At 46.5% G+C, this 13,132-nt stretch overlaps 1 protein-coding gene across 2 annotated transcripts in view; it reads right to left on the bottom strand.

Moving 5' to 3' along the window:
• The window catches only part of PIK3AP1 (phosphoinositide-3-kinase adaptor protein 1), a 138,288-nt gene that overhangs the window by 8,729 nt on the left and 116,427 nt on the right, over nucleotides 1-13,132 (bottom strand). For both annotated transcript variants that reach the window (XM_012000268.1, XM_012000272.1), the window contains 2 exons: nucleotides 6,858-7,013; nucleotides 1,132-1,202 (listed from right to left, as the gene is read on the bottom strand). In XM_012000268.1, coding sequence (XP_011855658.1) covers nucleotides 1,132-1,202; nucleotides 6,858-7,013 — 227 coding nt within the window. The remainder of the gene's footprint in view (nucleotides 1-1,131; nucleotides 1,203-6,857; nucleotides 7,014-13,132) is intronic.

The raw sequence follows: 13,132 nt of genomic DNA on the forward strand, positions 1-13,132 counted from the left end.
GCCTCAACCTAAAGCAGCAACTTACTCCCTGCTTGGAGGCCTAGTGGACTCAGGGGACTGGAGAAGCAGAAGGCAGCAGTGTGAGGGGAAAGAAAGCGGACGTGTGCAGAGAAGCAGAGACCAAAGAACTTTTGGGCCTGGGACACACAGAACAGTGACCCCGGCTCCCTCTGGCAGGTCCTGCAGCTCCTAATCCAGCCCCGAAGGGTGGCCCCTAACCCTGGATCCCCTGAGACTCATCAGCTCCTTCCCACAGATGCCCCTTTTGGTTTCACTAGTAAGAGTGGATTTCCAGCTATTTCCTTCCTTCCTTTCTTTCCTTCTGTTCTATTTATTGAGGTGAAGTTAACATAAACGTAATCATTTTAAAGTGGACAATTCAGTGGCATTGAGTGTATTTATAATGTTGTGCACCCTCTATCTAGTCTAGTCTTAAAACATTTTCATCACCCAAAAAGAAACCCTGTGTGATGGTGAATACTGACTATCAACTTGATTGGATTGAAGGATGCAAAGTATTGATCCTGGGTGTGTCTGAGGGTGTTGCCAAAGGAGATTAACATTTGAGTCAGTGGGCTGGGGGAGGCAGACCCACCCTTCATCTGCGTGGGCACTATCTAGTCAGCTGCCAGTGATATAAAGCAGTCAGAACAATGTGAAAAGGAGAGACTGGCTTAGCCTCCCAGCCTACATCTTTCTCCCATGCTGCATGCTTCCTGCCCTCAAACACTGGACTCCAAGTTCTCCTGTTCTGAGGACTTGGACTGGCTTCCTTGCTCCTCGGCTTGCAGGCAGCCTATTTTGGGACTCTGTGATTGTGTGAGTTAATACTACTAAATAAACGCCACACACACACACACACACACACACACACACACACACCCCCTCTAGAGAACCCTGACTAATACCCCTGTCCCCATTAAGCAGTTTCTTCCCATTCCTCCTCCCTCCAGCCCTGGCAACCACCAATCTGCAAACTGTCTCTGTGGATTTGCCCACTCTGGCATTTCATATAAATGGAATCCTATAATATATGACCTTCTGTGTCTGGCTCCTTTCACCTGGGTTTCTATCTCTTGCGATGAAACGACCCCTAGGACAAGATAGGTGGGGTGGAGTCCCAGTTCTCACCTCATTGTCCCCTTCCATCCCGCTGCTCACACTGAGGAGGCTCCGGGTGCTGGAGCGATTACTCGTGCTACCTAAAGGGTAGAAAGAAAATCAGCCGGATTGAGGATTCTTTCAGGCTAAAATAAAATAGAGAACTCTAGCACTTACTTAGTTTTATTGATATAAATAATACATAAGCTGTAAGTATGGGGTTCTTCAAACTTTGGCCATCTTATACTTTTTGTTTTTTTAGAGACAAGGTCTTGCTGGAGTGCAGTGGCATGATCACAGCTCACGGTAGCCTCAAACTCCTGGACACAAACAATCCTCCTGCCTTAGCCCCCTAAGTAGCTGGGACTACAGGTGTGTGCCGCCACGCCTAGCCAATTTTCTTTCTTTCTTTTTTTTTTTTTTTTTTGTAGCAACAGGATCTCACTCTGTTGAGCAGGCTGGTCTTCAACTCTTGGGCTCAAGAGATCCTCCTGCCTCAGCCTCCCAAAGTGCTAGAATTACAAGTGTCAGCCACTATGTCCAGCCTTATACCATTTTATTAGAGTTCAGTTTTTCTTTCAGCATGAAAAAAATTCACTTTTTGATGACTAACTTTGGCATTACTGCTACCATTGACTGAGGGCTTTGAAAATGTGATTGCCATTTAACCCCTATGAAAATCATGTTTGATATTAGTGCTCCAAATTGAAGGACAAGACAGCAAAGGTGTTCTGATTCTCAGCTCTTCAGTGGTATTTCTAAAATCTGCAAACTAACTTTGTTGCTGCAGTTTTTTACTTAGGAATTCTAGCAAACGGGTATGTATCACCCATGCAGACATGCCTTGTAATAAGCGGCCAGACCCTTTGACACAAAACAAAATGCAAAGTACACACTCAAAAGTATAATTTTTTTTTTCCCCAAAATTGAGTTTTGCTCTGTTACCCAGGCTGGAGCACAGTGGCACAATCTCAGCTCACTGCAACCTCCGCCTCCCAGGTTCAAGCGATTCTCCTGCCTCAGCCTCCCAAGTAGCTGGGACTACAGGCACATGCCACCGCGCCTGGCTAATTTTTGTATTTTTAGTAGAGACGGCATTTCACCATGTTAACCAGGCTGATCTCAAACTCCTGACCTCATGATCCACCCACCTTGGCCTCCCAAAGAGCTGGGATTACAGGGTGAGCCACCATGCCCGGCCCTCAAAAGTATAATTTATGTTCATGGTCAGAATTGTGACTGTGTGAGTTTAGGCACTTGAAGCTTTTCAGTTGGGAATTTATCACCTGCATCATTAGAATACCACCATCCAATAGAACTTTCAGGGCATCTTTTATTATGTGTTATCCAATATGGTAGCAAGTGGGAAACATGGCTAGTGCAACCAAGGAAATGAATTTTAAATTTTATTTAGTCGTAATTAACTTAAAAATTTAAATAACCACTTGTGGCCAGTGGCTACCATACTGGACAGCACAGCATTTTAAGGTCCCAGCACATGGTGATCTAGCAGAGAAGAAGAAAGAATAAGAATTAATCAACAAAAACAAGGAGATCTTAACTTTAATTTTCCAATATTCTCACTAACAACATAGTCAAGATCTTAGGTTTGCTGAATTTCCACTTCAAATAGCTCCTGGTCATGTAAGTTTATAGGTAGTCAAAAAATAGTTCTGACTGCATTCTGATATCAACTTTGAGCAAATTAATTTAGATGTTAGCTTGAATACAGCAGGTTAAGATTATAATTTTAAATTCTTTTGAGGGGGCAGATTTTTAAATTTAAAATAATATGTCAAAATGTTTCTATAATCCAGGGGATGCAGAATTTGTTTATTAAGGAACATGAGTCGGGTGCAGTAGCTCATGCCTGTAATCCCAACACTTTGGGAGGCCGAGGCGGGTAGATCACGAGGTTAGCAGTTCAAGACCAGCCTGGCCAAGATGGTGAAACCCCATATCTACTAAAAATACAAAAATTAGCTGGCCGTGGTGGCGGGTGCCTGTAATTCCAGCTACTTGGGAGACTGAGGCAGAGAACTGCTTGAACCTGGGAGGCAGAGCCTGCAGTGAGCCAAGATCGTGCTACTGCACTTCAGCCTGGGTGACAGAGCGAGACTCCATCTCAAAAAAAAAAAAAAGGAACACGTGATCCTGTCGCTTTCTACTCGTTACCGATACGTAACACTGCTCAAGGACCAGGCTGTCTTTTTCTCCCTACTCTTCGCAGCCCACAGCTGAGACTCCTCAGTCTCCAAGGCTCAGGACAAATGCTATCAAAACCTTCCCACATTCCCCCAACTAAAAGTAACCCCTCGGGCCCAAGGGCCCCCATCCCTTTGTGGCTAAGCCTCCCCATGCCATTCCTCATTGTCCATCACATTCCCTTATGATGAGCCATAATCCTTTTGAAGTTTATCTACTAGCAAGAAGTAATAAAGCTGCCACAGGCACCGGCTCCATGACTCCGGAAACTCATAGCCATCAGTTCCCCCTGTCCCTTCTGCTGGCATTCTTAAATCTTCAACCCCAGTGTTTGGCTCTGAACCTTGGCCCTGGCCCTCCTCCTCTCCAGGCTGATGACTTGCTTGCCCAAATCCCCTCTAGGCTGCACAGTTGTTAGGAGACTCTCACCCCAGCTCCCATCATCTTCACACTTGCCAGGGGGAAGGGGGGCAGTGCCCACCCCTTGGTAGGCTTCTACCATCAGGGGAGAAGTACCGGACAAGCATCTAATGCCATGCTACTCTTGTACTTTCTCTCCTCCGTTACAAGCCTCCTAAGGACAGGCTCTGGTTCTTTTTCATCTTTGGTTCTCTAGCATACAGCCTAGCTCAGTATACACAGAGCTGTCCTCAGTATTTGGTGGATCAATAAGTGAGAGAAAAAAATGACCATATAAAAGTATACTATGATTCTTAAGAACCTTAGTTACACTTCAAATTAGAGTTTGTTTTAAAAAAGAAAGAAAAAAAAAAAGAAACTTGGGCCAGACAACCTAGGAGGTCAACAACCTTTCTGTTATGAAATTTTTGTTCTCTTAAACATAACACTAGTATCTGGCGCTTGAATTTTTAGTTATAACCAGATTTAACCTGCAACTGTTTTTCCACGGTTCCCAAGAGACGACAGCTGCACGATAATACAAACAGTGCTTTTTTTAAGGGTGTGACTCAGGGGGTTAAGGGGCAGTTGGTGGATAAGCTGGGCCATCCTCACTCTCCCTCCCTGCCATGGGAACTATTTCTATTTGGAAGGCAGTACATCCCCACAGTTGAAAGCACAGGAAGATATGGATGTGAATCCCAGACCCCCTGCTTGCTTGCCAAGAGACTTGGGGCAAGTCGCCTACCCTCTCTGTTCCAATTTCTTATCTAGAAACTCACAGCATTGTTGTATAAAATGAACCCGAAAATATGGTGACATGCTTGGCACAGGGCACGCAAAGAGTAAGCATTTGATTAACGGAAGCAGCTATCTGCACCGTTATCCATTTCAAGATGGTAAGACTAACCCCTAGTGACCCCCAGTCAACGCCCCCACCCAGGATCCACACCTTTGTATGCTCCTGCCCCCTGCCGCACTCTAGCTTAGCCACATGACCTGCTTTGGCCAATATGGCATTAGCAAGTGTGATGCAAGCCAAAGCTTGATAGGCACTAGCACACTGGGGCTTTTCCTTTTGGCCTATTCCATCTACAGATCTTGTGGCCATATAAAAGGCTATGAATTAAAGGCCACGTGTAGAGAGGCCCTGGAGGATGAGAGGTTTCCTTGGATGTTCCAGCCCAAGCAGAGCTTACAGCTGAATGCTGACTCATGAGTGACCCCAGCCGATGCCACAGAGGAGAGATGAACCACCATCCCCACTGAGTCCTGTTTAAGTTGTAGGATAAGGCATAAGTAAAGGGTTGTTTTAAGCCACTATGTTTTGGCATGGTTTATTGCATGGCAATAGATAATGGAAACTGTATAACGAGCTGGGTGCAGACCACAGCCACAAAGTAGAGTAAAATCCATTGGTCTGTCATTTAGTAACATTTTCTAACCAGATAAGCCAGCCAACCCTGGGCACTAAACCACTGCACAAGGGGAAAAGTACAGTTTATTCTTCCCATCTTCTCCTCACCCCAGGCTATCCCCCAAAAAACGTATACACAAAATCTGTTCAATTACTCTGAACCTGAAACTAGTGCATTTGTCTTGTTAAATTTCCAGCTGTCACTCTCCTCACCAACCCTGGAATGCACTGTCCTCACCCTGAGAGGGTTCTACCACTTCTCCTCTCCTCTTCCACAGGTCTGAGACACAGAGATAGCCAGCTGTCCCTTGCTCCTTCTGCCACTTGTGATCCCTGAGGACATCTCTCCCATTCCTGAACTTGTCAGAATTCTCAAATTGCTCCCAGTGGGCTTTGCATACAAATGATCACACCCATTAAGTAAGGGGAAGTTTTCTCCTCTGTCCAGACTAGACTTCCCAGGCAGTCATGTGATAGGCTGTGGGTCTGTTTTGACAGGTAATGATGGCAGAAACATTCACCTGAAAGAGAAAGGAGCTAGGATCTACTCGCACCTTTGCCATTCACTGGCTATGTAACCTTGGGCAAAATTCTGTCTCTTTCTGGGTCACAAATACTCCATCTATACAGGATGAAGGAAAACTAGCTCAGAGGTTCTTGACCTAAGTCCATGGGTGGGCAAAATTGTGTGTGCGTGCATACATACACATGCATACACCTGTGCGTGGGTCTGGGGGACAGAGCCAAAGTATATATCAGATTCTCAAGGAGCTTTGTGATGCAGAAAAGATTAAGAACTCCTGGGTTAGATAACCTTCCTGCTCCAACATGCGTTATGGGGTTCTCTGCCCGACATTTAAGGAGATATGAGTCCTGAAATTCAGTTGCTCTCTGGCTCCTTTATTGCTTTCCTAGCTGTTTTGCTAGCACTGAAATGTATGAAATGAGAGAAACTCGATCTATGTGGCTTGTGAACCAGTGTGTCTGGAGTCAGCTACCACTGCCCTGGATACGGGAACAAAGCCCTCAGCTCCTGCCTGGTGCATCAGGCTGTATTGTCTGTGCAATCAGATGACTACTGAAGCCTTCCAGCCAAAGGAAGGCATTTCCTAATTAGATCCTCAACTTGCCTGTAAAGTTGGAATGTTCGAATTTGAGTCTATTATTTTCTTTTTTTCTTCTTTCTTTTTATTTTACTTGAGTCCATTATTTTCTGATATTTCTGACTCTGTGCCCTTTCCCTTGCTTTGTTGTAATTGAGGAAGCAGCAAAGAATGGTGGCTGAGAGTCTTGGCTCTGTATCCAGAATGAGTTCAAATTCCGGCTACTCCACATTAGCTATTTAACCTAGGCCGGAGCACTAAGCCTCTTGCTTCCTCCTCAGTAAACAGAGATGACAGTGCCTATTTCATAGAGCTTCAGTGAGAATTAAATTAGATAATCTAAAAAGAGGCTTAGAATATAGTAAATGCTCAATACATGTTAACTATTAGTATTAGGTTTTGATATTTAGAAAAGGGCTAGAGTAATAATTATCAAGTAACCGGGCTTCATGGGATACGAAGCAAACCTCATAGGCAAACGGTAACTCTGCCCCACCTTTTACACCTCTCAAACCCAAACCAGGCCCCACTGGAGATCTCCTGGGCTCTTAAGAGGATGTTTCCTAAGGCCCAAGGGCGCCAGCTGGAGCCCAGCCGAGAAGACCCCACCCCCTGCACCCCCAGCTGCTCACTTGCTGTGCTGGAGGTGCTGTCTGTTTTCCAGTCTCCTCGTCTCAGCTCCGTCCTGGGGGGAATGACACTTTTCCTGGGGCCACTCTCATAAACTCCAAACTCCACTTTCGCAGGCAGGTGCTGTGAATGCCGAATTGGGACCGTGATCTCCAAGTCTGGAATTGGAGGAAAGAGGGATAAGCTGTCAAGATACCAGACTGTCACCTACCAAGCTGCCCAGCGGCTTCCCTCCGCCTGGAGCCCGCAGGGGGAGGGGAGGGGAAAAGACCATGGGAGAGGGAGCGGCCCTGGGTTGGTGGCCCCCTCCCCTTCAGCACTGAAACTACTGAATCCTGTGTGGCTGTCACTGAGAGACTGAAGAGAGGGATAGAATAATGTGAGAAAGGGACAGAGAAGTGCTTCTGCATCAGGGAGCAGAAAGAACAAACCATAAGAGAAAGGTTTGGGCCCTCAGCCCTGCCACTTAGCAGCTGTGGAACTCCAGCAAGACAGCTCTCCTCTCTGAATCACTACCCTTATCTGAGGAGGGGTATGTCCATCCTTGACTGTAGAAACAGGCTGCGCTATGCACCAAGCACAGTTCTGAAAGCTTTGGTATTTTTCACTCATTTAACCCTCACAACACCCAAGAAATAAATATTATTATCATCAATGCCAGCAGAAACTAAGGTACAGAGAAGTGACGTAGCATGTCCTGTTAAACAGCTGGTAAGCGGCAGAGCTGGGATTTGAACCCAGGCTCCGGAGTCTAGGCTCTTAACCACTGCTCATACAGCCTCTCACTCTCTGCATAAGGGATGGATGGTGGGTGGGTGGGTGTGGGGTGGGTGGCCCACACGCACAGTCATGATCCAGAAAGCTAATGAAAGGAGGTCCTTCAGGCCTATGAAGAATTTTGTGACTTGCAAGGCCTATGGGGTAAAGAGAGCTGATGCCTTTGTCGAACAAAGCACTGACCTGACCTTCTTACTGGCTTAGCCCTGCCCAGAGGTTATCTGTATTCCTCCCTACATTTCCAATGCTGGATTCTAGGAGCAGAAAACAGTTCCTCTGATGAGTAGAAAAAAAGTCTGGGGGCAGCAGCACCAACTTCTTCCTGAAGGCAAGATGTGCTCCTGGCTCAAGACTCACCCGGCTGCCTAGGACCTTCTCAAGCCCAGGGGCAGGGTTTACACAGCGGTGGCTGTACAAACTTGGGTAGAAGAGGTGTTAGCTTTGGGGACGTGTGCTTTTATCTTCTGGTACCACTTCCTCCTCTACCTCTACCCTTCTAGGGGACAGGCGTGGCAGGAAGTTCAGAGAGTCCAGGGGCAGAGGTGGCTCCACCTACCAAAGCCAGAAATCTGGCGGGGTGAATGGATAAACTGGAACAGGATGAAGGAGCAGCCAGAGGACAGGGCACACCAAATCCCCCAGTGAACATTCGGCACAGAGAATGATCAGGGTGGATTGTTGGCTTGCATAGGCATGAGCCTTCCTCACCTGGAGACTCCGGCTTCAGGTGTAGTGTATGGTCCAAGTGTCCAACCAGCTTCCTAGGTTTTTGTGTAATCCAGGTCTTTTTCACATGCTGGGGCTCTCTTGGCTACAACTATGCCACGGAAACACCCACCCCAGCTTGGAGCTACTTGGGCAAAAGATAGCCAAGGGCACTGTCACATGGGTGGCACCCACAGTATCTTAGAGACCAAATGAGTGTCAGTCTTTTTATTTTTCTTCCAGCTCTGGCCTAGATTTTTAAAGATCATTTTTTGTTTGTTCATTCGTTCATTTGTTTGTTTGTTTGAGACAGAATCTCGCCCTGTCACCAGGCTGGAGTGCAGTGGCACCACCTTGGCTCACTGCAACCTCCACCTCCTGGATTCAAGCAATTCCCCTGCCTCAGCCTCCGAGTAGCTGGGACTATAGGTATGCGCCACCACGCCCAGCTAATGTTTGCATTTTTAGTAGAGACGGGGTTTCACCATGTTGGCCAGGATGGTCTCGATTTCTTGACCTCATGATCCACCCATCTCGGCCTCCCAAAGTGCGGGGATTACAGGCATGAGCTACCGCACCCAGCCAAAAATCTTTTTTTTTTAAAGGGAGATTCTGGTTTGCTTAATTAACTTCAAGGAGGCAACTTTTTAATCTCAACTAGTTCTATAAAGAAGGAAAGTAAAATACACAGGAAAAAAACAGGGGGTCAAAAGTTCAAAAAATCAGGTAGAACCAGTCCAAATGTTTATAAAATCCTGATATCTTTGAATAAAGGTACAATGCTAGGAATAATTATCACGATTATATTGCATAGTGCTTTCCCAAAGTGCATTTAGATGCATTATTATACCTCCTTTAAACTTCATGACTTCTCCATTAAGTAAGTAAGTCAGGTATAGCCCCCAGTGAGGAAACTGAGGCACAGAGTGGTTAAAGGAATTGGATCATAAAGTGATTCAGTGACAAAACGGGAATCAGAACCCAAGTTTCCTGGGACCTGGTTAGCTCCTCTACGTCCTGCTCCACAGGACACACCCAGAACACAAATATTGATTATCTTCTCTGTGAGGCCATGGCTCTCACCAGCCCTTCTCTAATTTCCTACGCCATCAGCGCTCTGTACCAGCCCAGTAAGAGCAAACAATCCCCTGGGGTTGAAGAAAAATGGTCAAGTTATTAAGAACAGTCTTAATTTTTAATTCTCTTTGGCGTTCTAACCCAAATTAAAGATTAATATTTTTCCCTAAGGCAAACAAAGTTCTCAAATGAAAAATTAGTCATTGTGTTTAGAATGGGTTACATTCTTAGAAAAGATCCTTTAAGCACAAATCTTATTCATCAACCCTAATTTTCCTATAGATCAGTGTTATCGTGTGTCAATAATATGTCATATTTACTCAACCATAAATGATGCCCTCGCTTTGGCAATTGCCACCCTTGGACCTCAGCATGCAGTACAGGGTCCAACTTCCAATTGCCTGAGGCTGTTTCTCGTAGCAGAATGATGAGTGCCCCTCCCCAAGCAGGCCTCCACCAACGGCGGATGGGAGCTGCTGTGTAAACGTCCCAGCTGTCTCATCGCTCAGGTGGGTGTTCTCCACTGGCTCCTACCTGTCTCACTTCTCCATCCCCCACCGCATTCCCTGGGATCACCTCCCACACCAGCTATTTGCTCTCAAATCCTTATCAGGGGAGAAAAGTTCTAGAAATGGAAGTGGTAATGCTGGCACAACACTGTGAATGTACTTTATGCCACTAAATTGTATACTTTTTTTTTTTTTTTGAGACAGAGTCTCGCACTGTCGCCCAGGCTGGAGTGCAGTGGTGCCACCTTGGCTCACTGCAATCTCCACCTACCGGGTTCAAGCAGTTCTCCTGCCTCAGCCTCCTGACTAGCTGGGACTAGAGGCACGTGCCACCACACCCAGCTAATATTTGTATTTTTGTTAGAGACAAGGTTTTGCCATGTTGGCCAGGCTGCTCTCAAACTCCTGGCCTCAAGTGATCCTCCCACTTCAGCCTCCAAAAGTGCCAGGATTACAGGTATGAGCCACCACACCCAGCCTGAATTATACACTTTAAAATGGTTCACATGGTGAATTTTATGTTATGTGTATTTTATTACAATAAAAACCACTAACAAGGAGGCCCTTGGGGCCAACAGGCAGAACATTCTCCCATATAGATTGCTTGCCGTGCCCGGTCATTCTTCTTTGGTATCTAATTATATACAGTTTAATCTCTCAATAGTTATGACTTCATTAAAGCACCTGATATAAAAAGTACAAATACCTAACATCCCTCTCCACAAAATGTCCTTGTCAGAGGGTCTGCTTCTTGGAGAGTGGGGGATGGGGGATACAGATGGGCAAACTAAGCCATGTTCTTTTGGTAAATTGTAGACATTGACCATTCTGATTTAGACTATAGCTACTGGTGGGCATCAATCATTTGTTCACAGCCTGAACAGCCTTGGGCGAACCTTGCATAATGTTTCAGAACTTGTTATTCATTCTGGATGGCCCTGCCTGAGAGGACCCCAGCTGGTGTGTGGGCCTCTATGTAATCATGAGTGCGGACACTTTTAGGAGTAATCCCATGTGCCAGGCACTGTGCTGGGCACTGGTTATACCCTCACTCATTCAGTGCTCCCTACTGGGGTGGGCACTTTCACTTTCACCATTTTGCGAAGGAAGACTGACGCTCAGGGAGGTGAAATATCTTGCCCACAGCTCCCAGCTAGTGAGGGGTGAGCAGTGAGAAGGAATTTGACCCCAACCTCGCTGGCCCCAGAGTCCATCCCTGTACCCCTCTACTCCTCTGCATGTGCGTCTGTCCTGCTTCAGTACCTCCAGTGGCACCAGGTGGAGCCCAGGTGAGTGGTCAGAATGTGATGAGACCCAGAAGGCTCAGGTCTTGAGCCCAGACTGCTGAGCACACGTGACTCCAACACTAGGACTCCTGGGCCTTCAAACACTGGGTGCACCGCCAAATCACAGGTTTCTTGAAGCTGTCTGTATTTAAAAACCTGAAATGTTTCATTTCATCAACACTTCTATCTTTGGACTATCTTATGGACTCTAGTTTTAAAAAGCATCTCAGCTCTTTTATCACTGAGACCCCTATTATCTGACCCTAGGATGACTGTGTAGATCTCGAAAAGCTTTTCTGCTTTCTCTCCTTTCTCTTCCTTTCAACCAGGAGGACAGACAAGTGTGAACTCAGGTACCAGCAGCATAAATTTAAAATCCAGACACCCAAGCAGAAGTCATAGGATGATCTCTCTGACCTTCTGCGATGGTTAAAACCTCTTAACCCCTCTTCTCCCAAAATCATTAACATTCACTAGGTTAGTACTATCTTCAAAACACTGTGTTAGGCATGGTGGAACAGACCCTAGTAGAGCAAGCCAGGCCTGTGTGAACACAAAGATAACTGACTCATTAGCTACCAGATGGTGAAGCGAGTGTCTCATAGGTCTCTGTATTTGGCAGGGTGCCTGGTACTTGTTAAGTGTGGAATGAATGAGTGGTGTCACCAAACAGGTTCCTGAAACCAACCATTCCAACAAAGCCTTCTAGAGCTCCATCACTGTACTGTTCTGCGCGCTGGGGACTCCCGGGGCACACAGCAGACAAGTTTTTGCCCAAGTGGAACTTCTAGTAGGAGGAAGATGGGGTGTTGGGCCATAACCTTGAGGACAGAAACCTAAGATGATTCCAGTCTGTGATATGTGAAAAGAGAGGACGCCAGGGAACAGGAAGTAAGTCGTGGAGGGCTACTCTGGAAAGAATGGCAGAGAAGGCCTCTGATGAGGAGATGCTACACTGAACTCTGAAGGATGAAAAGGGCCAGAAGGTGAAGATATGGGGAAATGCAGGGGAATGGCAAGTGCATAGGCCCTGAGGGAGAAATGCTCTTGGCTTATTAGAGCAATAAAAAGGAGTCCAGGGACTGTGGCACAGGGTTTGGGGGAGAATGGAGGATGAGCTCAGGGGGCAGATCACATAGGGCCTTGTAGGCTGTGAGCAGGAATATGATTTTACCCTGAGTGGGACAGGAGCCCCTGGAAGGCTTTCATCAAGGGCACAGCATTATCTGATTTTTAAATTTTTTAAACATCATTGGCTACGATGGGTTAACTATAGAGAGACAAGAGTGCATATGGGGAGACGACTGAGTGGCTACTCCCTTAGTCTAGGCACGAGATGATATGGCTTCGCTGCAGCAGTGCCATGGGAGATGGTTAGAAATGACCAGATTTAGGATGCGCTTTGGAAGCAGCACATCTGTGGACTGCTGATGGCTTGGATGAAGGAATGAGGTGATAGCAACCAGAGACAGAAAAAGAGAAGTGCCAGATGAATGGAAGGAGTGGTAGGTCCCACATACGCTTGAACGAGTAAGGAATACCATGTCCTAGGGTGGTCCAGGAAGGCGTTACTGAGAAGGGGCTGCCAGGGCTGGATCTTGCAGCCCAGTAGTTTTCATACAGGTGAGAAGGAAGAGGCATGGCATGAGCAAGGGGCCCATGGCAGGAGAGAATGTCCTGTTTGGAGACCAGGGTGTTACCAGTCCCACTAGGTTCATGGGAAGTCAGGCAGTTGATGGCAGCTGGAGAGAGACTGTGGAAGCTGTGCACAAACACGGCTAGATTTTAACTTGGTTCTTCGTGTAATAGGGCTCCATCCATTCAAGATCTGAGTGCCTCTGAAAGCCTTCTCCTGCATGCTCCTCTTGCTATAAGGTTGGCCTCGGTTAATCACAGAGGCCCACTATGCCAGAGACTCTCTGT

Source organism: Mandrillus leucophaeus, unplaced genomic scaffold (genome assembly GCF_000951045.1).
Source record: "Mandrillus leucophaeus isolate KB7577 unplaced genomic scaffold, Mleu.le_1.0 Scaffold117, whole genome shotgun sequence".
In the NCBI taxonomy this organism is placed as follows: domain Eukaryota; kingdom Metazoa; phylum Chordata; class Mammalia; order Primates; family Cercopithecidae; genus Mandrillus; species Mandrillus leucophaeus.